At 44.0% G+C, this 26,623-nt stretch overlaps 1 protein-coding gene and 1 long non-coding RNA gene across 3 annotated transcripts in view; one reads left to right on the forward strand and one right to left on the reverse strand.

Annotated features, from left to right (window-relative positions):
• Positions 1-7,859, forward strand: part of LIN52 (lin-52 DREAM MuvB core complex component) — a 53,975-nt gene extending 46,116 nt beyond the window's left edge. Inside the window, exon 6 of one of the 2 annotated variants that reach the window (XM_068165602.1) lies at positions 4,859-7,859. In XM_068165602.1, the coding sequence (XP_068021703.1) occupies positions 4,859-4,914 (56 nt within the window). In that variant the 3' untranslated portion in view covers positions 4,915-7,859. Of the gene's footprint in view, positions 1-2,426; positions 2,844-4,858 lie in introns of those variants that run through there. The other variant, XM_068165600.1, reaches the window with a different exon arrangement.
• Positions 7,860-8,057: 198 nt separating this feature from the next.
• On the reverse strand, positions 8,058-26,413 carry LOC137455068 (uncharacterized). The gene is made up of 4 exons (XR_010990748.1): positions 26,347-26,413; positions 14,515-14,700; positions 9,100-9,226; positions 8,058-8,932 (listed from the first exon to the last, which is right to left on the reverse strand). It is a non-coding gene; the product is annotated as an uncharacterized lncRNA (long non-coding RNA).
• Between the last annotated feature and the right edge of the window lie 210 nt (positions 26,414-26,623).

The raw sequence follows: 26,623 nt of genomic DNA on the forward strand, positions 1-26,623 counted from the left end.
GCAGGGACACCCCACACTAGATCAGGCTGGCCAGAGCCTCATCCAGCCTGGTCTTAAACACCCTCAGCAACGGCGCCTCAACCACCTCCCTGGACAACCCATTCCAGGGCTTCACCACTCTCGTGGTGAAGAACTTCCTCCTCACATCCAGCCTGAATCTCCCCACCTCCAGCTTCATTCCATTCCCCCTAGTCCTATCACTACCTGAGATCCTGAGAAGTCCTTCCCCAGCCTTCCTGTAGGCCCCCTTCAGATAGTAAAGACTTTTAGATTCAAATCCTGATAGGTTTTCAGGTCAGAGGAAGAGTACAGGCAAGTTTGTCCCATCAAGTTGTACATCTCAGAGGCAGGGAAATGCTTCTGTAGCAGGTGACTTCATTTTAAAGTGGCTGTGAGTTGAAGATGCTCACAGGCTTTGTTTGGAGATTTTTAGGTAAGTACAGAGCTGTAAGGAGCAGAAGGTATAATGATCATGATGAATGTGTTATACATAGAGTTTGTCACCTATATCTTTTACACAGACTTCATCAGCAATGAGTGTTGTGCTTTTGCATTTAAGTGCACATTAGGTTTAAAAAGCCTGGACATACATGGTGTTGCTTAGGGATTCTCTGGGATGAGGGTTGCTTATGTAAATGTAAATCACTCTTTTCGTTGCTGATTTCGTAGTGGTAAATCCTTCCATTATTTCCTGGCTATCCAGACCTTGTGACACAGTATGTCCTGTGCTGTCCTATGTGTGAGAAGGCTTTTTATGGGGAGCAATCAGCCTGGATCCCAATCTCTGCTGCAGTGGGCTGTGGGGTTGTTGTTTGGTTGGGGTTTTTTTTCTAATCAAATTGTCACCGGAAGGAATATCTGGAGCAGCAGTTTTCATTTTCAATCGAGGAAAAATTGAGTCTTTGTCATTTGATTAAAAGTTACTTAACCTTTAAATTGCTACAGATGTAAAGATAGCTCTGAGTTTCCAATGTAATCGCCTCCAAGTTAAAATCAGGAAAATCTTTGTGTAATGAAACCCATATGTCATAGTGAAAGGATGCAAAGCACTGGCAGAGTGGGCTGCTCTAGCAAGAGATTCTGCAGCCAATCTTGTTAACCAGGACTGCTTTTGGTAATCCCTCATCTCCTCACTTGTAGGAAATCAATCTGTACCACTGAATCTTTTCAACCAGCAGCCACGAAATTTGCTGCGGAGAGGCAACTTGGGGACAGTTGTAGTAGAAAAGGAGCCCCAGGCAACAAGGCTAAATGCGGGATTGAGGGATTGAAGTTCTAAAGAGGAGATTATATTAAACCTTATTCTGCTCCCCTCTCAAGTAGAAATGTCTCCTTTCAGTCCCAGCCTTTCCCACCCAGTACCTGTTCTGGAGATCTGCTTGGCAGATCTTGTCAAGCAACAAGCTGAATTTCATGGAGTACAGCATTCTCTCTTAATTATGATAGCTTGATACCATTTTCAATACATTTCCCTGAAAAAGTCTGTTCAGGTACTCAACTTCCATTGCAAGGAGTGCTGATAACATCTTAAAGTGTTTTTTTTCTGTGGTGTTCAGTATCCTCTTCCTCTTTCCTGGCAGGTGAGATTAATGTGTATGCAAGCTACTTTGATTGTCTCCATTGTTGGTTTTTCTGACTGTAGTAGATGCACAGCGTGGGCAAGGTTGTAGTTGGGACCTGACATGGAGATTCATGTTTCTGTCTCCTGCTGCACAGCCTCTGTAATGTCTGTTTGCTGGTACAATGAAACCTGCACTCCAGCCCTCTCTTCACTTGAAGTCTGTGGTTAAAGCAGCCATTTTAAAGAAAAAAATCTCTAAGGTTTTAACTACAATTTTGTCCAACCCTTTCATTAAAAAAATCCACCTCTGTCTCCTATGCAACTGGCTTCTCCTGGTCCCTTGGGTAGTTGCTTAAGGCAGGTTTTACTGTCTCTCTTAGACTGCAATTGTGTTTAGAATGGGGGTGATGGTTTCTTCATTCACAAGCCCTTCCTTCCCTCCAGCAAGCCACAAAAGGCCCCATTGGAAATGATACTCCCATTATTAAGAATTCATTTATCAGAAGCCATACTGAGCAGAGGAGTCAGTTTAATATTAGAGGCTTTTCTGTACAAAACCCAAGCTCAAATCATACTCCAGTGCAGATTAAAGAGGAACAAAGGGGAAGGAATAGCCAAGACGTTTGAATGCGGTAGCATGTAATATGTATTTGGCCTGTGTTTAGCAGGAACACACTGAACTGGAGCTCTTGGGCAGATAAGAGAAGGAGCTGAAGCAGGGAAAACAAGATTGCTAATGTTTGTGGAAACTTGCCTTCAGCTTTTTTTTGTTTGTTTATTTGTTTTCTGTGTGTGATATGAGAATGCTGTTTCCTGGCCACTTCCATACATCCACAAAGATGCAAGGTCTCCTTTTCCTTTTCAGTTTGGCATCGTATCTCTAAAAAAATACAGCCCCGATGCAAGCCTGAGTATGTGAGGAGAAGAGGAATACAGAATAGCAGAAGGCTGTCTCCTGCTCCTAATGGGATTTTGTAGCAGCATGTGCGAGTTTGTTTCAGAAGTCAGAAATGAACAGATGTTGGTATAAATTACCTCTGTGTCTGATGTCTTGCAAATTAAAAGCGCGGTTGGCATCACTAAACAATTTCACCAGGTTGGGGGGGGGGAGAGCGGGCGGTGATTATTGTAGCAGGTTGGTAAGAATCTTTAAGCTGCAGCAGAACAGGATAGCAAGGATAAAGGAATGAAGAATAAAATGAGAGGTCTGTGAATTAATCAGAAATGTTAACATCTCGGATGACAAGTGAACAGGAGGGCACGTGCTCTGGAGCAACCCCCAGCCCACAGTAATTTTCACTCAGTGCGCAGGAGTCTGTGCTCTCTGGCTGATTTATAGGGTGCAGCCCTCTTTGGGGGAACAGAATTGTCATGCATTCGTATATCTCCTATATGGGACTTGCACTCCTGAAAACTTTCCACTCTATCAACTACAGTTTGGCTTTGTGCCTTCTCCGTTAAGACTGTTTTAAAACCGTGCATCGTAGATGGTGCGAGGCAGGGAGGTGTCAGAGAACTGGTGCTGAAAAATCTGCTCCTAGCTGAAATCTTTAAAAGCTTGCAGTTCTGTTTATTCATGTTCTTTGTGCATGTCAATGTAGTTCCTGACAAAATAGGGATCACCTCTGCCCTTCTGCAGCACCTTCTACTTGTGTGTCACTTCAGCAGCACTGAAGAGGTCCAAGCTACCTTGCAAAAGGGAAGGGAGAGGTACAAATGAGTACTTTTGTGGTAGTTCACGCTGTGAATCAGAAGCAGAGCTGGGAAGGGATCCCAGATGATATAATTCACAGCTGGAGGCATGAACCAAGTGAATAATGCAGTGATCTGCTTGAATCTGCAGCCAGTATGGAGCATGTTCAGTGGATTTTGCAGCCTATGAATACCAACGTTCACTAGGTGGTTCAAAATAGCACTCATTATTTTACAGGAATCTTGTTGGAGACAATACCTTGTGGTACAATTTTGGGTAGACAAACTAGAAGGTAATAATTCAAAGAAGAGGCTTTAAAGAACAAATTCTAAGTGAAGAATAACAAGGTGTTTTTAACTGAGGGGGTGTACTGACTATTTTAAATGGAAAATTCTTGTTACATTTTAGTTCTGTTCTAACAGATAATCAGTCATGTCAAAAGCAGATCCAGCATCAGCAACAAACCCACATGACAGTTGTAATTCCTGTTGTCCCTCACTGTAGATAGGTCAGGAATTGAATGGGTAAACCAGAGAATTATATCCAATCTCCTTCCAGAGTCTCTCTAGGCAAGGTGTGGGACACATGCATGTTTTCATCAGTCCTGTGCATAAAACCCTCCATGGTTTGATTCCTGTCAGTCTAGCACAAAGCTTACACTTCTATTTAACAGAAATGGAGGGAAGCACTGGTGGGAGGATTGTCCTTCTCCAGCACTCAGTTGCTAATCATGTTTTCTTTGATGCATTGTATTGTTATTGCAAGACAAAGACAGTGTTAGGGCTGCTCTGCCAGCTTGTGATCTAACGGGCTCACAAGTCAGAAATGTTTCTTGCAGAAAAGTGGCTGTGTAAACCCTGCTGTAATACAGCTACCAGAGATTGATGGTGCCAGGAGTGAGAGAGAGACATATAAACCTTGCCTTGCTGTATTAAACATCGAAGGACTGACAATGCAGTGAGAGAGAGAAGACCAAAGCTCTATAAACTTTACTTTATTACACTATCCATATATGAACTGCATTGAAGGAATATAAACCCCATTATATTACAGCATCCAGGGACTGACACTGCTGAAAGAGAGAAAATGCTGTCTAATTTCTGTTGAAGATCATAGTATCCAGGGACCAATAATCCTGAAATAGAGAAAGAGAGAGTTCCATAATCTCTGACGGATTATAACATCCAGGAACAATTGCTGTGAGACAGAGTGATGGAGATCTGGATTACACCATTCAGAGATGGATAGTCCAGAGAAAAGGAGCTGCTGTGAGAGCATAATGCAGTAGGAATAGAAAGCATAGATAGTATGTAATGAGACAGCCTGTGCGAATTATTGCTGAGTTTAGAGGATTCCAGGTCCTGCCTGCATTTCTGGTATGTCAGAAATTCAGGGTGGAATACAGTCTGATTTATTTTCCACTTTTAAAGAAGCTAAAAATCCTTACTCGCTATTGATGCAAGCACAAATCTAAATTAATTTCTTATCCCCTGGTTAAAATCTGTAAATGATGTCATTGTTTGGGTTTCTTGGCTTAAAAAACCAAACAAAAAAACCCCAGAAAAACCACCAATTGATCTCTCTTTCTTCTCTTTTGATTTCAGCTAGAGAAATGACTCGAGGGAAATTCCTGAACATCCTAGAGAAACCCAAAAAGTAGCAGCCACGTCTGGAGCTTGGACAAAAAGATCCCATTTTACGTTCTGTGGATCCAGTTGAACCCCAGAACTTCTAAGAAGTACAAAGCTCTTGCTGTAGACCTTCAGAAGCAAACAGCTCATTTTGCTTCCACAGCTCATCTCTTCTCCTGGGAGAGACGTATTGCACGCGCAGGTTACAAGGCCTGCACTTGGGGTTGCCTTGGAATTCAGACTTCTTCTGACCATAAGATGTCCAACGGTAGGACTTGGCCCTGACATGCTGTGATGAAGTTACCTGGTTTAAGCACCTATTCAAAGAGAATAGCCACAGTGTCCTTACTCAGTTGTCTGCAGTGGCAGCACCTGTTTGCAGCACACAGCAGATCTGATACTGGCCAGTGCAGATCATGAAGCATTGGCTCTTCTGTGTGGGTTTTTTTGTTGTTGTTTTTTTTTCCCCTTAGATGCATTGATTTCCATTGTGCAACTTGTGTGCTAGAAGACTTGAGCAGATTTTGGGGTGCAGATTCACAAATATCCTCCTGCTAAACCAGTGCTATGCTTTTAGTGTAGAAGCTGAGTGCAGTCTGTGCATTAAATCCTGGTTACTCACAGCCTACAAAGAAGCATGTCTGTAGGTCTAAGGAGGACCTTCGATCTCTGTTGTACCAGGAGCTTCATCTCACCACTAAAGAGTTCTCTAATGAAATCAAGACCAATAGACCATAAAGGAATAAGAGGTGTTGCTCTATCACAAAGGAAAATATCCTTACATAAACTTCTGCCAGGACACAAAGAAACAGCTTTGTTACTCCACGGCAATTCTCTTCAGTTTCTAGCTCTGGATGAAGTGGAAAGTCGCTAATGTGAAAGGTGGTGATCCCTTGCCCCCAGGAAGGGGCACATTGTGAGGATGATCTGCTTAAAGAGAACCTTAACATTTCTGAAAATAACATTTTGTGGCATTTTTAACTACTTACAAAACAGCAACCAGAGATTTTTCTTCCCCTACAAAAGCAGACGTTGTAAGGCAGAGTATTTTGTGACTTAGCTTCTTTCAGCACAGAGTTTTGGGCTTTGTTCATCTGCAGTTAAGTGCTTTGTCCTTCTGTGAACGCACTTCTGCGTGTTCACCCCTGAGAAGAGGTAAGGAGCAGCACGTTCAGACTTGTTTTATTTAAGAGAATACTTTTTTTTTTTTTCATTTCATTCTCTCTCTTTTTTTCCCAGAGAACAATTTCTTAAGCATTAGTGTGCTCTTTTTAGAGTACAGTATAATACTGAAACACTGGATGAAGAGCAGAGTTTTTTTTTCCTCTACTTAGAAATGTTACTTTTAGCACCCAGGCTTTTCCAAACTTGTGGTTTTCCAGGCTGCAGTCACACATGAGAAGAGAAATGAGTTGCTAACAGTACATGTAACAGGCTGCCCTTAGAGCAATGCATTTTTCTGTCCTCACAGAGAGAGGAGACTCTTTTTAGGTGTGTGTGCAATAGAGGGGGAGATTTTTTCAATCAAATAGACCTCTCTGACTTTTCACTAAAATGCTGATGGGCTTTTGGTTTGCAGTCAGTGGTCTTGGTTGTTACTGGTCAAAACTAGGCTCATTTTGGACAGCTCCTGTTAACTAAATTTAAGCAGTTAAATCCCTCATCTCAGACCCATCACAAGCACTGAATATTTAGCCATGTCAGGAGTTTGATTTTAAATTTAATGGATTTTTTTTCCCCCTGTACTTCACAGTTTATGCAGGGCTGAGCTTAACAGCACTGCCATCCCTTGAGAACGTGAGACTTAAGACAGATGCATGTGAAAAGAAGCTGAAAGTGGTAATTCAGAGGCAGAGGAAAAAACTGGTGGTGCAAACTGATGTAGCTTTAAGTATTAAATTATACCTTTTGAATATACTATGTATATAATATATACACATATATGACACCATGGGTCACTGCTATGAGTTTGTGCATTTTACAGAGGTTTGTTGGGCCAACACCTTAAAGAAGTGAGATCTGAAAGGAGGAGGAATATAAGAGAAGATATGGAAGTATATATTTTCTGATATATTCAGTAAGGAATTTAAAACTTGAGGTAGTTTTTAGTAACATACATGGGGTTTTTTGGTTTTGTTTAAAACAAACAAAATCACAAGCCAAACAACACTCCCCACACACACACAGAGCCCAAAAAAACCCCACCCTTTCACCATACCATATGCAGTGCTTATCTTCTCTAGGGCAATCCAGGTAACATGCTTTAGGATGTGATACTCATTAGCTCTGTACTTGTCATCTGTAGAGATGAATCAGTGATGTTTGGTTGGTTTTTTTTAATTGGTCATGCTTCTATGTGTTTTTGTTTGTTAGCCAGAGAATTGTACTTTGTTCTTGCTTTGTGGGTTGACAATAAACAAATGCAAAGCTCAGAGATACACCTGGGTTTCCAAAATAGTCCTCTGAGATGCAAAAGCATTTTCTTAGCCACCTAGGCAATATTCTTTCACAGGCTCTTCTTCACAGTTCTACCCCCACCTAAGGGGTTGGCCTGTGGATGCTGCATTCCCATCAGTAAATAAGTATTTGGCAATATCCAAAGGGTTTTCATACCCTTTTGAACCCTGGGTTTTTTTTTTCCCCTTTCAGTTATGTCCTTCCTGATATTCCTTCAGTATCTATCTATAAAAGAAAATCAGGGTGACATTTTGTTGCTGATAGCCTTCTGGTTTCTTTTTGAAAGAAAAAGAAAATATTTTGTTCAATGATGAGAATGAAGAGTATAAGAAACTCAAGGTATGGTAATATTGATGAAGTTAATGCATTGCTTTATAAAGTGTTTTCATGTGTTGGTATGTGAAATGTTACCGTGAGGTGCTTGGAAATAAACCCAATATGTGTTTAGCTCCTTCCAGAGTGTTAAATGCTTTGCTGTGAAATCCAACTGAAAATAAATTCTTGTCTGTTATGTTCATTGTTATCACAATAGAAGTCTAGTTGCACTGAAACAGAATATTACATTATTCTGTTGTAAGTCAGCATTCAGTCGTTACAAAATGAGCAATTTTGGAGCAATCCTACAACCCTCAGTTACCAGCTTGGCTTCTTATTTCCCTCAACAAGTCACCTAGAAAGAACAGAGCAGTGGAAACCGACCAATCCAACGTGGAGGTAATGTTTGAATCTTACTCTGGTTTATTTTAGTGAATTTTAGGTTCCATAAAAATGTAAGGTGCCATTACAAGTCAATTCATAAGCCTGTCTTATCTGTAACCTTCTCTTTGATTATAAGCAGTTGTAGAAAGCTAGGGAAGGATATAAACAAAAGGCTTACACAAAGTTACTTTGCTTTAGGGTGACTTACACAGCATCCAGCAATCTGTTTTAGTTGAATCTGGTCCACAGTAGACCCTACTCTCCATAAATTTGTCTTATTTCTAATTTACATGTACTTTTGGCCTCTAAAGTGGCACTGGACAATGAGTTTCATAATTCAGTTCTACAAAGAATGGAGGGGGGGAAAGTCATTGTTTGTTTAAAACCTCCTTACCTGATAACTCTGTTTTCAACCTTGAATTTGTCAGAAACAGTTGTTTGGGTTTGGGTTTTTTTCTTCTTTGCTTACTGTGCACTTGTCATGATTTTTCATCTCCTGCTGTGTTTTTGGATCCGTGGTTATGTTCACCTTCCTTATGTTCACAATGTTCAATTGTCTCTTTTCTATCAGAGCCTGAGATGGCAACATCAGAATTGTGGAGTATTCAGAGTGTGAGGATACTATGGAGGTGTGTAAGTCCTAACTACAGCTTGTATTTTGTTCCTCTGCTGTTTCCTCCCACATCATTGTGGACTAAATCCTGTTTTGAGTGTTTTTAAGAAGAGGATCTTCACTTGTCTTTGCAGTCTGTGCATGCAGCTGATCTCACCCACTTCATCTTCATCCACAGTAACTTGTCTTAGGCAAACAGCACTTTTCCCAAATCACAATGACAGTTATGCCAACCACTTCGTGTTGAGGAAGTGATACTGGGGAATTCCACCATCAACCTAGAGAGTACATAAAAAAGATAAACTGCATCTTTGTCACATGGTCTGAAAATCCTGGACTCCTATCCTTCCACAAGTTCAGTAACACTGCATAAACGTTTCTGTAATATTTGTAAGCTTAATATCAGGTTTTAGGCCTATGCAATCAATAGGAAAAGACAACTCACAAATTGCTGCTGCAGAAAAGCCACAGACTGATCCACGTGCTCTCCTAAAGGCAGCAGTCCTTCAAAACACCGGAGACAAGATCTTGAGGATGCCTGAAATGCCTCTATCACTTTTACTCAGTTCCTCCTAAGAATAGAATAGAATCAGTAAGGTTGGAAAAGACCTCAAAGATCATCAAGTCCAACCTGTCACCCAAGACTTCATGACTACTAAACCATGGCACCAAGTGCCACATCCAGTCCCCTCTTGAACACCTCCAGGGATGGTGACTCCACCACCTCCCTGGGCAGCACATACATTCCAATGGCTGACAACTCTCTCTGTGAAGAACTTTCTCCTCACCTCGAGCCTAAAAGGAACCCTCAGAGGCCTAAGGAGGAACACTAGGCAACAAGGGTACTCCCAGTGGGGAAATGCATCACATCTTTTGAGTGAACTAATCTGAACATGACACAAAAACTTAACAGAACAGGAATCTTCACTTCTTGGTGTTGTACCTCCCCCCAGTTTCATGTGCCATTCTGTACTGACAGTCTTTCAGGAGGAGACTTGATGGGGTGCTTGGTGCCATGGTTTAGTTGTTTAGATGGGTTGGATTGGTTGATGGGTTGGATGTGATGATCTTGAAGGTCTCTTCCAACCTGGTCTATTCTATTCTATCCTTTCAAAAGTCATTAAATAATCAGTCTTTGTAGAAGACAGTAATTCATTGAAAGAAAAATCACACTTGAACAGAAAGCTTCCCCTGGACCAACAAACTGACCTGAAGGGAAGTGATTAGAACAACAAATGCAAATGTTGTAAACACGTTCCTGTCATCACTAGAGTAAAAACTTCCCTCTGCAGAAATATCCAAACCTGTGCTTCCTAGATGCACATCCCAGCATATAAATCAGTCAGTGTCCCAAATACTTCCAAAGCTAATGTATGTGTGATTCCAAATATACATTGCCCTGATAGCCTGGACATCAGGAAAAAAATTTTCACAGGAGTGGTCAGGGATTGGAATGTGCTGCCCAGGGAGGTGGTTGAGTCCTCAACCCTGGATGTGTTTCAAGGTGGTTTGGATGTGGTGCTTGGAGCTGTAGTTTAGGGGTTAACGTTGTAGAGTAGGGTTATTGGTTGGACTTTGTGCTCCCAAGGGTCTTTTTCAACCTGAATGTTTCTGTGACTCTGTGATAAGAGAGGAACCTTGATATTGTTAAAAGGCAAGAGAAGAAAAGAAAAAGGGGGGAAAGAAAGTAAAAGTACAGAAAAATAAGGAAAAGGAAGAAGAAGTTAAAAAGACTGAATGCTTTTGGATTTATGTAACACTGTGATGCTTGGAAGCAAAGCTACTCTAGAGATGTAAGGATTGGATGCAAGCTAATCCTTACATGAGTACTTGGGAGTTTCTTTTAGGAGGACATGAAAGGCAAAATCCTGAACTCAGTTGTGACCAATCAGTTGAAGTCTGCATAAAGAAATAAATAAGCTTAAGCAGCCAGAAAGGAAGGGACTGATCTAGTTCCTGTAGAGTGTCATCCACACTGAACATGTGCAACAGTGCCTTTCTCTTTTTTTGGATTGTGCTCAAATTTTCAGCATGGCAGGATTTCTTCACATTTTGACTTCATCATCCACTGAAACTGACCATTTTTTAGACTTGACCTTTTCCATCATGTCCCTTTGAGCAGAATGACTGACTCCAGGCAGCTGATGCGTGTACAGAATAAGCATTTTCTTGTAGGGTTGGTGTGGTTGACCTCTGGCCTGCCTGCTGATTCCTATAATACAGATCAGTGACCAGTGAAGCCAGAACGCTCCCTGCCTGTCTCTGTTATAGACACCTCAGTAAAGAACAGAAAAGAGGAAGAGGGCTGAGCTTGAAAGCCCTTACTTAATTGCTAGTAGAAAAAGTGGGTAATAAGAATGACCTTGCACCTTGTTTATTGACCAGATCTCTGGGGGGACAAAGTACTTGACTTGGTTCTGTATCACTTGAAAGGCTTGCTCTGTGGCCAGTAGCTGATGAGTAGGCTTAATAATATAGGGTAATTAAATTTTGTGCTTGCAGGCACTTGGATGCCAGGGAGGAGTCTTCCAAAAATACCAGGCACATCTAACAACTTTCTGTGTAATCACAGAGAATTTGCCACCTTCCACTTGGTACAGTAGCCCCAAATGCAGCAGGTTATGTGAAAAAAGGCAGGAAGAGGGTTCATCATTCAGGAGAATGAGGGACAAGAGAGCAGCAGAGTGACCCAAGTGGGCATGGACCCTCAGGCTGCCCGTTTCTTTTGTTTTCCTCTCTCTATATTAAAGTAGCTTATTAGTTACAGCTAGGTTTAGTTAATATATAATTATCCAAAACTGCCTTTCAGGGTAATCACTCATGCCTGTCTTTCTCACGTGCTCTGCATGGATCAGTTTGTCACCCTGTGAGAGGTTTCTTCCCCTTGCTTAGGACACTGAAGATGAGTATCTCACATAAAACTGGGGGACAAATCACTCCTGGTGAGGCTTGTTGCAGGAGGGATCAGTTTGTAATCAGCTGCGCAGGAGGCAAAGGGGACTGGAGGCCCTGAGTATCCTTAATGGGATCAGCTGAAGTATTTTGCTCAGAATAGGCTTGTCATCAAAAATTAGGGGAAATGTTTTGCTGAAAAAATTGTTTGATGATGGTTTCTCAAGAAAGCATCAGGCTGAAAGTTAGAACGTGTCCTTCTTTGCCTTGTTTTCATCAGGGAGTTTGAGCTGGGATCTCCTACCTACCTCATAACTTCTGGGAGTTCTCATGTTTTTAATCATTTTAATCTTTAGAAACCTGTCCTGTGAGACAGGGTCTGTGTCCCCTTCCACAGGAACTGACAGGGTCTCATTTGCACCCATGCTCCTTCCCAGCCTGAGCAATGAGGCAGGCCCACAGCATGGCCTCACTGGAGAAAAGCAGATGCCAGGTGCTGCATTTCTCTTAAATGTAGTCCCCAACAAGCCTTAGGAGACACTGAAGGCAAATCTTTGCAATCCAGTGGTTGGTTTCGATGGTGCCTTTCTGAGTACTGTATCCTGCTGGAGGTAAGAAAGGAGGAGAGCCAGAGAGTTGAACTTGGGTTTCCAGCGTGCGGGTGGACAGTGATGATGGGGAGAGGGTAGAGAAGGTCCGCATCCGCAGCACGGGCCGGTGCCCTGTGCCACGTAGCTGGGCCCCAGCGCCCGGGCAGCTTTTCTGGCTGTTTGTCTGTCCCCCTTCTCCTCACGGTGCCCGAGAGGCGGCTCCCCGTCCGTCCTCCGCGCAGGGAGCGCTGGCTGCTGCTCGTTAGAAGAATTCCCCCAAGTCAGACCTATGGTACGAGCCGTGTGAAGCGGAAGACAATTAGGGGCTTATTAGTGTCCTGGGGAGACGTGTAACTTGTGTTGCTGGGACTTACCAAAACAGCGAGAGTCTTACCGGCAAGCTCCAGCCGAGAAAAGACTGAGGGATTGTCTCACCTAATTACGGGGAATGGGCCTCTTTGTGTTTGTGATTCGGTACGGTTGTCCGATCGCTTTTCTCTGGCTGCTGGCTCAGGCCGAGCTGGAAGTGTGCTAATTAGAAGAGAAATGGACGTAGTGATCCTGTCAGCTCTCGTTACCGGCGTGGACAAAGCCGAATATTATTCTGAGGCAGTGTTTTGTGAGTGTCCCCCTTCCAGCTCTCATTAAGGGCAAGGTTGGTGGACGGGGAGGGGACTCGACCACATGGGTTGGCTAATGGAGCACAGTTACCGTTACTGTGCTAATTAACGGGCTCAGGAGGCAAATGTTTCTCCAACCAGCGGTCCCAGCAGCTGCACTTGGTGCTTCCAAAACTCAACCATCTTGCTAGGCAAGCCAGGCAAACGTCTGTACCAGGGGAAGGCACTTTCTCTATGATGCACCCATCAGCCATCCAAAGGGACAGAAACACCATCAAAATGTCAACAGAGAGAGGGAAAGGACATGGCACTGTAGCAGCAGCAGAAGCAGCAGGAGGCTGCTCCAGCAATCCTTTTCCCCCAGTGCCCTGTCACAGAGTGAAGTGTCCTCTTCTGCTCTGCAAATGCGGGAAGAGACCTGAGGAATTGCTGGGGCCTCAAGGTGCCGTCAAGAAATAGATGTCCTATGAGTAATTGTGATCATCCCAGGTCCTGGTGTGGCTTGGAAGGAGAAAACTGGAAAGATGAAAGGGGGCATGGAGGTGAATCAGGCTCTTTACACGGATGGTGAGACACTTAGAGTCTGAGGTGAGAAGTACATACATACAGTAATATGTGCATACATATCAGGATGTTCCTTGTGGCCCAGAAAGGCAGTCAGGCAAAACTGAAATAATTCACATAGGTTAAGGCAGGTGAATATGATGGCCAAAGGAGCCATAGGAAACACTAAAAAGAGTGTGATTTCATGCCATTAGTCTAAACCAGTGAGCACAGAAGGAGTGGTGAAAGAGACAAAACAGGAGCCAGAGCAGGTCCTTAGTGTCACAGCAACTGATACAGCTTTAGCAGAAGGGAAGAACAGTGGATACTCTAGAGGGTCAGTGTAATGTAGTGACTTGCTGAAGTAATTGCTGGTTGATGTTTCCAAAATGATGGGATTAAGTCTGATTTGGACATTACAGTCCTTCTAAAGGTCCTTAATTAATCGGTGCCTATGGGCTAGATACAGGAAAATACATAATTATGTCTTAAAGCCTTCATTTTGCTTTCTGTGTTTTAACAATGTACTCAGTGCATGTGCTCATGCATGCCTGGGTACTGTTTGCAGATGTATTTGGTCAAGTGTTACAAAAGCTTTCCTCTCTTCTTTCTTGGGTTAATTGTCACTGAGGGTAAAGATTATCCAGTGAGAGGGTTAGCTCTGTCTTTCCAAGGCTCCAGCAACATTCTCCACCATCTTGGCTGGAGCTTGAACTCTGCTCTGTGAACCCAGCAAGGCCACTTTTCCTGATGCAGCATGTCCTAGTCTGCAGAGCTGTAAAGCCTTTCCTTTTTAACTAGGACTCATTTCCTACTGGCTGCTGTGATGGCTTGAAACTTAGGAGTCTTGATGCAGGGACTGATCTCCAAAGAGGGCTTGAGAAGTATCTTCCCTGCAAAGAGGTTTATTCTAGAAGGAGCAGAGAAGTAATCCTCTTACTAAAACCCTGAGAGGAAAGGCAAAAAAGCTTTATTGCTCCTGCCTTACCCTGGGGAGCTGGCAGTTTTTATGCTTCTTCACAAATAAAAAGATGCAGAGACAGAAACATCTGGATGCAATCACTCCACCTGACCCGAGGCTCTCCAGTGGATGCTCAGTGAAACCCATGTCACCACTGCTTTCAAGCGTCCCAGCAGAACAGATCCGTAACACCAGTTTCTGAGAAGGAAAAGCTACTGTTTGGGGTGGCAGATTGACACCGAGTGGCCACTTACCTAGATGCTTCAGTCTTGGAGGAGTTCCAAATCAATGGCAGAAGGCTAAAGACCATCATACTTAACCTCCATTTTCATGTTCTGGAAGCCCAAGAATCAAGTGACCTCCTTAAATAAGGGCTGGTGACAGTTCCCATGTCAAGCCTTCCTTGAGAGACTGGACCTCACAGACAGCAGGAGAAGAGTCTGCAGGAAGACACATGGTTGGTTTTTTCCCACTTTTTACCAGTTTCTTTGCCCAAGGAGGTATTAAGATCCTTGCTTGTTACACCTCTATTTTACTGGCCTGTCACCTTGCTGTATAAACAGTATCATGCCAAGTTTCTGATTTCCAAATACAGATAAGGATCAACTCAGTATGAAAAATGTTGGGTTTTGGTCCTTATGAGGAAGATGTTCTGGTGAATAAACATCCCTCATACAGATTAGCAGTACTTGAGAATACTGTGAAGAGAAGTGAAAAATAAGCAGATGGAGGGAAAAGGTACAATCCTTTCCTAAGACCTACTGGCATTCACCTACCATTTACAGTAGCCAGCCTGTGCTCTGGAATGGTTTTTGGAGGCCATCTCTTTAGCATTTTATTAATTGCATTAGAGTAGTCATTTAAATCACAGTGACCTCAGCACATATCAAAATTTATTGAGCTGGGAATCACAAAAACATGTCATTAGGTGAAGGCCTTTGTACTCACAGTATCACAGTATCCCTAAGGTTGGAAGAGACCTCAAGGATCATCGAGTCCAACCTGTCACCACAGACCCATGACTAGACCATGGCACCAAATGCCACGTCCAATCTCCTCTTGAACACCTCCAGGGATGGTGACTCCACCACCTCCCCAGGCAGCATATTCCAATGACCAATGACTCTCTTGGTGAAGAACTTTCTCCTCACCTCGATCCTAAACTTCCCCTGGTGCAGCTTGAGACTGTGTCCCCTTGTTCTGGAGCTGGTTGCCTGGGAGAAGAGACCAACCCCTTCCTGGCTACAACCACCTTTCAGGTAGTTGTAGAGGGCAATGAGGTCACTCCTGAGCCTCCTCTTCTCCAGGCTAAACAATCCCAGCTCCCTCAGCCTCTCCTCGTAGGGCTTGTGCTCAAGGCCTCTCCCCAGCCTTGTTGCCCTTCTCTGGACACATTCAAGTCTCTCAATGTCCTTCGTAAACTGAGGGGCCCAGTACTGGACACAGTACTCAAGGTGTGGCCTAACCAATGCAGAGTACAGGGCACAATGACCTCCCTGCTCCTGCTGGCCACACCATTACTAATATAGGCCAGGATGCCATTGGCCTTCTTGGCCACCTGGGCACACTGCTGGCTCATGTTCAGGCAGCTGTCGATCAGCACCCCCAAAAGAGCTCAAGAGCTTATGAGTGGATGGATGAAGCAGTAATAGAGTAGGAGGAAAACAAGAGACACCAAGGCATTAAGAGCCTTGTTAGAGGTTATCCAGCAAACACAGCTCAAACCCTGTGACTTCTTAGTCACAGTCCCCACAATCCAGTGGCCCTTCCACTGCTTGCCATCTGCCTTGTTGTTTCATTAAATAGATGTGGCTTTAAAAAAAAATAGTATTTTTTTAAATGGAAGCACCTAGGGCAGGCATTGCTAATGTAAATGGTAATAAATTACTGTGTAATAACAGACATTTTAATCTTTTTTTTTTTTAAAGACCTGTAAGAACTATTCAGAGAATTAATTTTTTTTAAGTAACTTTAATGCAGCGCTAAAGAACACTAAAAAAGGAAGGTTTCTCCCAATGCTATTAACTGCCACAGCTTGCAGGGTGTATACATGCATTTAAGAGAGCTATGAGCATCTGAATAATAACTGTTTTGTCTTCACTGATGTAGAACACTTATCCTGCCCTTCCCAGGCCTTTCACACTTGTGCAGAGAGGATGTAAGTACTACTATCCAGCCTCCAGACCAAATGTTTGCCAACAGACCAGGGCAGGAAAAAAGGTTCCTTATTCTGCCCTGTTGAAATCCTTGCTCTTCCTCTGATGCTCTGTGGAGCAGATCCTGCCTTAGCAGAGAATGTTATTTAAAGTGATCACTGCAGCTCCCTAGGGAGCTGAAAACTGTTTGCTCTGGCAAAAGAGAGATCACTTTTCTCATTTACTTCAATAGTTTTGGAAAGAGAGGAACTTACAACAGTAAGTAGTGGCCTACCCTATTAGTGTAAGGTTTACAGGACTTTCACTAGCGAGTATCAAAATACTATTAGCAAGCTATTTTGGTGAGAGAGGACTCTGTGAATGGAGTGATATGGAAGACTGAATGAAGAAATACAAAGGAAGTGTAAAGAATTTAAAAATAGGGATTTAAAAACAGAAGAGAAGAGACCAAGAAAGGTAAGAAAGCACAGTAGTACAGCACAGTATAACTAAGGTTGGAAGAGACCTCGAGGATCATTGAGTTGATAGATTGGACTCGATGATCCTCGAGGTCCTTTCCAACCTAAGTTATACTGTGATACTGTGAGTCCATCCTGTCACCACAGACCTCATGACTAGACCATGGCACCAAGTGCCACGTCCAATCTCCTCTTGAACACCTCCAGGGACGGTGACTCCACCACCTCCCCGGGCAGCCCATTCCGATGATGAATGACTCGCTCAGTGAAGAACTTTCTCCTCACCTCAAGTCTAAACCTCCCCTAGCACAGCTTGAGACTGTGTCCCCTTGTTCTGGGGCTGGTTGCCTGGGAGAATAGACCAACCTCTTCCTGGCTACAACCACCTTTCAGGTAGTTGTAGAGGGCAATAAGGTCACCCCTCAGCCTCTTCTTCTCCAGGCTAAACAATCCCAGCTCCCTCAGCCTCTCCTCACAGGGCTTGTGCTCAAGGCCTCTCCCCAGCCTTGTTGCCCCTCTCTGGACACGTTCAAGTGTCTCAATGTCCTTCTTAAACTAAGGGGCCCAGAACTGGACACAGTACTCAAGGTGTGGCCTAACCAATGCAGAGTACAGGGGCACAATGACTTCCCTGCTCCTGCTGGCCACACTATTCCTAATGCAGGCCAGATTGGAAGACAGTGAGGTATGGGCAGGAGGCTGGGGAAAATGCAAGTGAAGAGAGCATACTGTTACAAATGCAATTAAAGAAGAAAAATAATTAAAACCTAACAAAAAACCAACAAGAAACCAAACACAAAACAGAAGGGGAGCAAGCAGGAAGAGGCAGTGGTTGTTCTCAGCAGGAAGGAGGTCAGAGAAAAACAGAAGTTTCATGAGCAGTGGAACCAGCCAGGGCAGTGTGGTTTTCCTTGCGGACTTGTATCTCAAGGTTATGGATTCTCTGACGCCTAACAGAAGCTGTGTTCACACTTCAGTGTGGGCAGCCATTGGATCTCTTTCTTTTGTCAGTCATTTCATGTAAAAAAATGCACAAAAATATATCACCTGCCCTCCAGAAAGTTGTCTGAAATTGGCCCACAGGACCCACAGTTCCTGGGACATCCACATACACCTGTAGATGGGTGGTATGACAAAGGGGTTGAACAGATGAAATTGCAAATGGACTGAGTGGGTGATGGAGAAGGAGAAAACATTATGAAAATGGGGATTTGTGTCTCCTGTTAATGCAGTTAATTGGCTTTACTACCATTTTCTTCCCTGGTTTTACATTTAAAAAATAAAAAATGAATGAGGATCTAGTTAAAGCCCTTCTCCCCAATCAGGCCAACTACACCATGAATGTCTGCCCTGCCTGTTTCTGGGGAGAAAAATCTTACTCAAGCTTTGTCTCCAGCATGCAATAGGTCCCTGCATGCTACACCACCAAAACCTGCCTGGCACCACGTTGACACAGATACTGCAAAAGCCTTGTGGTCCTTCCACACTGGGATGATTTGCAGCTCTTTCACTCAAGTCCAGCTCTTTTCATGCTGTTCACTGCAATTTTCCTTGTTATCTGCTGCAGGGATGCTTATCTGGTGTTTTCTAGGGAACCTTCTCACGACTGCATGCTGTAGTTTGGATAATACTTGAATTTTTACTGACATCTCATTTTATTTCCAGCTGGCCTGTCCCACATAGAGTCTTAGAATCATAGAATCAATAAGGTTGGAAAAGACCTCAAAAATCATCAAGTCCAACCTGTCACCCAAGACCTCATGACTATTAAACTATGGCACCAAGTGCCACGTCCAAATCCCCTCTTGAACACCTCCAGGAATGGCGACTCCACCACCTCCCTGGGCAGCCCATTCCAATGGCTAACAACTCTCTCTGTGAAGACCTTTCTCCTCACCTCGAGCCTAAACTTCCCCTGGCGCAGTTGTCCTTCTATATGCACTCTCTCAGCAAAATTTCGTGATTTTCAGGCAGGTGTCATGTCAAGGGGTGTTAAACAGGACAGAACTGACTGCTGCTCTCTGGGAGGGAGCCCTCTCCCTCCAGCACAATACCTTTTTATGAATCATTATGCTTTATTTGCAGGTCTCCAGACAATTTTTCATTCCATGTGATGATGCAGCCAAGCCAATTTGACATAATTTTGAGTTGGATCTGTATATCAAATCTTTACTAAAATCCAAATTTATCAGATCCATTGTGTTGCCTCCATCCACTAATTTTATAATTCTATTTAAAAAAGCAATGATGCCTTTCCAGCACAATTTGTTCTTTATAAATCCCTAGCCTGATCTAGTGTGGGGTGTCCTGGAACTAGATGATCCTTGTGGTCCCTTCCAATCCTGACTGATACTATGATACTAAGATAGTTGTTTTCTTATTTAGAATAAACCAAACCAGGTTGGAAGAGACCTTCAAGATCATCACATCCAACCCATCAACCAATCCAACCCACCCAAACAGCTAACCCATGGCACCAAGCACCCCATCAAGTCTCCTCCTGAACACCTCCAATGACGGCGACTCCACCACCTCCTTGGGCAGCCCATTCCAATGGCCAATCACTCTCTCTGTATAGAACTTCTTCCTAACCTCCAGCCTAAACCTCCCCTGGCACAGCCTGAGACTGTGTCCTCTTGTTCTGGTACTGGCTGCCTGGGAGAAGAGACCAGCATCCGCCTGTCTACAACCTCCCTTCAGGTAGTTGTAGAGAGTGATAAGGTCACCCCTGAGTCTCCTCTTCTCCAGGCTAAGCAATCCCAGCTCCCTCAGCCTTTCCTCATAGGGCTTGTGTTCCGAACCCCTCACCAACTTCGTTGGCCTTCTCTGGACTCATTCCAGCAAGCCAACATCCTTCCTAAACTGAGGGGCCCAGAACTGGACACAGTACTCGAGGTGTGGTCTAACCAGTGCAGTGTACAGGGGCAGAATGACCTCCCTGCTCCTGCTGGCCACACTGTTCCTGATGCAGGCCTTATCCCTGCATGGTTAGTGATTATTTTTCCTTCCATTTTTACAATTCTGCTGTTTTGCTGGCAAGAGCTACTCTTTAGAACTCTAAATATGCCTGTTCCCTTTTTAATGATCAATGGCACAATTCCTTTAATCTCCAGGCAGCTCTCTAGTTTTTCTAACTTAGAAAAATTGTTGTCTGTGGTTCAAAACCCCAAACAATAACAACAACAACTTGAAATGTTCCTTGTAGCAGGTAGAGAGATGTCACTTCATCACAAACCCCAGCCCTAAAAACTTGAGGGTACAGGCAGAGTGCTACATCTTTGATGATCCAAATGTGCTGTCAGTGAAACAAACCTGTGGAAATCATTTAGTGAATCCAAGTCAGGCTTTTTTGCCTGGTAATATCCATACTGGGTCAATGTACCTGCCTACTGACCAAGTATCAGGAAGGTATTGGTTCATGCTTTTTATTACAATGTTCAGAAAAGTCTTAAACTGAAATGAAATAAAAGTAGCATCCAAATAAACTCCATACATATTTATATACTAGTATTAGTGAGTGAAGCTAACAAAAAGAACACTGTCTTACCAGATCAGTAAATTAATTTACCCTCAGCACTGGCCTGGAGATCAGTTAGCAAACTCATGCCAAAATAATCACCCCCTATAAATCCTGAGAAGCTGTCCTGCTAAACTGGTTATAAATCCCAGCTCAGAGTTACACCAAAGTAAATAGAATTGGTGCTTTGAAGGTGTACCTGATGTTTTTTTAATGTCTAGCACCTACACAACTTCAAAATGTCATTACCTAGCCACACCTTCTTCTAAAGAGTCTGAATCAGCTGTCCCCTCACTCCCTCCCTCAGGCTCACTTTAACAGAATAGAACTTAATAGAATAAACCAGGTTGGAAGAGACCTTCAAAATCATTGTGTCCAACCCATCAACCAATCCAACCCACCTAAACAACTAACCCATGGCACCAAGCACCCCATCAAGTCTCCTCCTGAACACCTCCAATGATGGTGACTCCACCACCTCCCTGGGCAGCCCATTCCAATGGGCAATCACTCTCTCTGTATAGAACTTCTTCCTAACATCCAACCTAAACCTCCCCTGGTGCAGCCTGAGACTGTCCCCTCTTGTTCTGGTGCTGGCTGCTTGGGAGAAGAGACCAACATCCACCTGTCTACAAACCCCCTTCAGGCAGTTGTAGAGAGCAATAAGGTCACCCCTGAGTCTCCTCCTCTCCAGGCTAAGCAACCCCAGCTCCCTCAGCCTCTCCTCATAGGGCTTGTGCTCCAAACCCCTCGCTAACTCCAGATCTACAAGTGGTACTGTCAGTGCATTAGTCAAAAGACTAGGCACACTCTTTGCTGCTTGCACTCAACTTCAGCTGTTGGAGTGCAGATAACCCCAGGACAGTCCCACATTTTACCACTCTGGACTTGTGGTCCTTGCTCCACAGAGAGGTGGATCCTAGGAAGGAGAAACTCTCTTGGTGGCTTACTCTTTCTTAACTAACCAACTGCTCTCAGGGAGTCCTAGTGACCTGGTGATGTAAAGAGAAAGGTTTCCTTCTCTTTGGTTCTGATGCTTCAGTGTCTTGCAGCACCTTCAGACAACTTGGATATAAGGTCCCCCTTGAGACCCTTCAGTTTAATCCAGGTCAGCACTGCTGCACATTAACATAAACAGCTGCATGTAAGCTAAGTGTTCAGAAATAGTCTTTGTTTTCTACAGCATGGAAAATGATGGGTTTGGATCTCTCACCTCAAACTGTTAAAATGCAGGACTCATAAGGTGGTTTGTTCTTATTTTGGTCAAATGTCTTGGAAAAAAATTGCAGTATTTTGTGGAAATTGTAACATCAAATTCCTATAGCATTAGTGTGGAAAAATGCTAGCACAAAGGTCATTCCTTCAACATTTATTCATCAGCAAAACAAAAATACATTTGAGCTAATGATGAATTTCATGATTTCCATTTCTTCTACTAAACTAAAATGAGATAAATGTTCTTATTTTTCTTGCAAACAAGATAATTACAGTAACCCTCTTGCTCCTGAGCCAGGCAATCGATCAGGCACCTTCTCTTCTGAAACCCAGATATTGATAGAGAACAGTTACTTAAAAGCTCTTCAAGATGAAATATGTTCAAGATGATATAAAAAGCCTGTGCACCTGTGTGCATTCTTCTGCTGACTGACTTCTCAGGCACATTAAGCTAAGCACACGTATCAGTAATTTGTGCACCATGTATTACATCTGGGTTGAAGCGTAGAATTTCAATCATGGGGGTCTCATTTAAGCTTAAAATATGGGCTGCTTTGCTGGTGATTTGGGGCTGTGTCACTCACACAAGCAGCACCTGAAAAATACTTCTTTGGACTTCAGAATTGGGAAGCTGACCCAACTGATGTAACCACGGGCTAAGAATATTTGTGGCAGGGTTTGAGCAGTTTACCAGGGCTTTGACCTAAAATTCAGCAGTGCCACTCCCAACCTTCTCAATGATCTGGGAAAGTTGTCACTACCAGCCTCTGTGGAGTAAATGCCAACATAGACATCTGCACACATGGGCACACAGACAGCAGTTCTGACCTGGATTTTAAAGCACCATTTTATCAAGCTGCTGTTGTTGCATCACAGCCTTCTGGTAACTCACACAGACCCTGTGTATCTGGGAAACAAAAAACTTACTTCTGGAGTGAGACTCCATGTGTTACAGAAGAAATTATCTTTGATAAGAGAGGTGTATTTCAGGAAAGTCAGACCTAGGAAACCCTCTCTCTGGACATTCTCTGGGCTCAGAGCAGTTGTCCTGGCCTGATGTATTCTCTCAGGTCACAGAGGTACCTGAATTAAGACACTGGAGAATCACTGATTACAGATAGCGCTGTGAATAGGTTCAGACACAGCATCAGTAGCAAATGTAGTTATGAGGTAGATACCTGTGGCTGGAGATGTGGTCCAGGGATATTAGTGTTTAATAATGACGCAGAGAAATGCCAAAACTAAAGAATAGATGAAGATTCAACAAAAATCTCAGCATTTTAGATCAAATGCTCTTCCTCCTCAAACGGCCTAAGTTATGCCCAAAGAGGAAAGCAATGGAAGGAGTAACCCACAACGAAGAAGTCATGTTGCCAGTCCCCATCTGAGCATAGTTCTCAGCCAGGACTGCTACAGGTGAAGGCTGACAACAGAATTTTACACTGGCATGGGCATCAACAATTACATCAACAATTACATCCATGCAACTGCTTATGTAATGATCAGAAGCAGAAATATCTTAACCTCTTCTTTGGAATTTGGAGACTTTCTAAAGCACCCCAACCTGGTGGAAGTCCAGGTAACTTTTCAGAAATGGCAGAGTTGTCTCCCACTGACCATTTGTTGAGATCTTCCCTTCTTTGGATTCTTAAGTGCTAGAGGATTCCAAAGCCAAAGATTTTGAGATAAAACCACATTCAAACAGGTACCCAGTAATCATTTCCATTCTGTTAACTTAGAGAGCTTGTGTGTAGTTTGGGTAGGGAATACTTTCACTTCTACTACTGTGAAGCAGAGTATTGGTGTTCTACACCTCTCTTTGAGTACTGGTGTTATTTGCAGTTTGGTTGGTTGGGTTTTTTTGTTTTCCCTCCAGCAACCACAGAAAGGAAATGGCCTAAAATTAATGGAATTCTGGATGTGCAAGAGACCTATATTTAAATACCAGTAACTCATCATGAACATAAACCAGTAATCAGACTCCTCAGCTGAAGTGACATCAGTTGGTCAAAATAGACTGCTGTAGGGTGTATTGCTCTGAAGAATGATTGATCCTATACTATCCTGAGCCATAGATTTGAGACAATAGTCCTAGCAAAGCTACTTACCACTCCAAGAATCATATCACAGTATCACCAAGGTTGGAAGAGACCTCAAAGATCATCAAGTCCAACCTGTAACCACAGACCTCATGACTAGACCATGGCACCAAGAACCATCTGTTGCTGCTACCCAGAGCTACTAGAACTAACCCCCTAAGCTCAAACTCAGCAACTTCTTTATAGACAGAAGGAGCTCTTGACTCATTTGAGTGGGGCTTTTGGTTTCTAGTGATGACTTGGGAATTCAGGCAAATCTTCAATGCATTCAGAAGGATTTTTTTCTGAAGCTTAGGCCTTGGATGAGTCACAGTCCCCATGAAATGTTCCTCCTTCAGAAGGCACTTAGCCTCACTCATCAAGCGCTGCTGTCGTAGTTTGCGCTGGGTGCCCTCTGCTACTGGGGTGTTTCCTGTGTCCAGAAGTCCAGCCACTGGGCTGGACACAGGAAACACCCCTGTAGCAGAGGGCACCCAGCCCAAACTACAACAACTGCACCGTGAGGCTTTCTATGGAAAGACAGAGCTCCAAAGGTTCAGCAAATTAAAACATAGAGAATGCACTTTTCTTTTCTGGATCCACCTCAGACATCCATCCAAAAGTGGGTAACCACTTGATCTACCCAGGTCCTAGTATTCCATCTGCAAAGTGATAACATTAAGCAATCTCATAGAAAATGTGTACAGTTAAATGCACCCCTGTTTAGGAGACTCTGAAGGCATCTGTGTCAACACAGAAGAGAGGAAGAAATTCACTACTAGGTACTTCAGTGCTGTACCTAATGCTTAATATTGTTGCACCAATGCCTAGTCTTTGTATTTATGCCAGAAGGCATGCTACACAGCTTGGAGGCCTTGTGATAGTCAAGATGAGAAATGGCCAAGGTTTAGCCAATTTCAGCAATGGATCTGGAGAGAAAAAGAGGAAACTACCTGTCTGGGCTGCTCCAACTAACTCTTCTCCCAGGTTCTAAGTGATAAATGCCATAATAAAAGTTGTTGGGCTGTTCTCTCAAATACAACTGAAATTATGGACACCTTCTCCTGAACAAGGCAGACACAGGAGAGGTTCTAAGCAGGTAAGCAAAGTTTATTCATCACATGGGTCCATTTGGCTTCTGTATAATGGATCATCACCAATGCAGGTGTCTCTAGGGTAGAAAGAAAGAAAGAACAACAAATGGGAGAAGAGTACTAAATAATGATTGCCATAGAGACCAGTCAGCTTTACCCAACTCCATGAAATTTAAACAAGAGATATTAGAAAATGAAACCCTAGTACCTTTCAAAGGGATAAAGGGCACTGTGTAAGTCAGCTGTAGAATGCAATAGCAGGATATCGAAGCAAGTTGTTAAGTCAGGTTTCTGCAATCCACTGTCAGCAATATGCAGATGAGACACCTCTATTATTCATCCCTTCTAATCACACCAAGAACGTGAGGATGGCAGAGCCCTTTCAGATGAGCCACAGGCAGAAGTAAGGCAGAGAGGGAATGCCAATGGGCAAAGGGAAAGAGTCCAAAAAGACTGCGGTTGTGATGCAGCTTCCTTTGTCTGAAGAGCCCCAGTGGTTGGGGACTGTGGTGTATGATGATTTTGGGGATTCTTCAACAGACTTTTATATGGGCACCCAGGAAGAGCTGTCTGCAGTTCTGCTAGATCCCATTCCTTCCAATTCAGCTATTCAAACCTTTGTTGCCAATGCAATGCTCTGCAAACTACCTTGGTACACAGCCTGCGGCTACTAGGACAGTTCAGTACATGAATCCTGAACCAAGCTTAATAATGAGTTGCTACATTCATGACTTCCAAAAGATGAAATGAAATCTAAGGGTAGTGAGCACTCCCACAGCATCAAGAAAGCATCTCAAACCATGGCCATCCCTTTGTGAGTGACCTTTACAGTGCATTTCTTCAGCCACATCCTGCCTGACATAATCAGATGTAAGATGTGTAGTTTAAAAAGGCCTCCTCTGCCTCTCTCCTCAGCATTGCCAGGAACATCCCACACCTGTCAGTACTCCAGCGCGGCTGTCTGTCCCCCAGGAGGAGTGGCTGCAAGGCCAGACCTCTGGGAACTGTCAGCCGTGTTCAAGTAACCTGTCTTTTGCTTGAGGAACATAGTGATGCTGGTTTTAAGGTCAGGACACCGAGTTTAGGACTTGAAAAGCTGGATTCAGCTCTTAGATTTTCACTGGGCCCTCTATGCAGGGATCCCACCTGCTCCAGAAGGGCATGATAAGGGTAAACTTGTAAACCAAGAGGACATGCCCAAATTCTCTGGTGAGGTACACCATACATACAGGATGTTGTGTAAACAGCCCTCCTGCTGCCTCATGATTTGCAAGCAGAAAAGAGCAACTGAGAAAAGTCTCAATGGAAAAAAAACCCCTGTTTTCCATCAGCAGTTGCATTCTCTGATGTCAGTGTGAAGTGACTAGCGATGCCCCGCAATGCCCTGCCTTGCAGCGAGGGTGGGTGCTTGCAACCTGCCAGCAGCCACTCCGACGTCCTGGGGGGACACAGAACTGGCAGCACCCCCTCTGCCGCCACGGACCCATACCGGGGCCACCGCTGGGCGAGCCTACGTGGAGCTGCAGCCTTGGGAGCCTTCATCCCATCCGTGCCCACTCCCCTCCTACCTGCGTGCTCGGACGTTTTCTCCCGGGGGCCGCCACCCTGTCCTCTCCACACAGAGCCTGCTTTATCACGACGGGGAGCCCTCCCGCCCCGCAGCGTCCCTCCTGCCGCAGCCCCTCCGGGGGTGTCTGTCCTGGCCGAAGCGCCCGCGGCCGTGCAGCGTCCCGGCTCCCACCGGGCGGCCTCGTTTGTCCCCATCCCCGGGCCGCCTAGGTGAGCGGGCACCGGAGGGGGGCTGCACATCACCTGACCCCCTCCAGCCAATTCCCTCAGACAGGA

The sequence above is a fragment of the Melanerpes formicivorus genome, unplaced genomic scaffold (assembly GCF_026170545.1).
Source record: "Melanerpes formicivorus ecotype bairdi unplaced genomic scaffold, bMelFor1.0.p_v2 SCAF_90, whole genome shotgun sequence".
NCBI classification, from domain to species: Eukaryota; Metazoa; Chordata; class Aves; order Piciformes; family Picidae; genus Melanerpes; species Melanerpes formicivorus.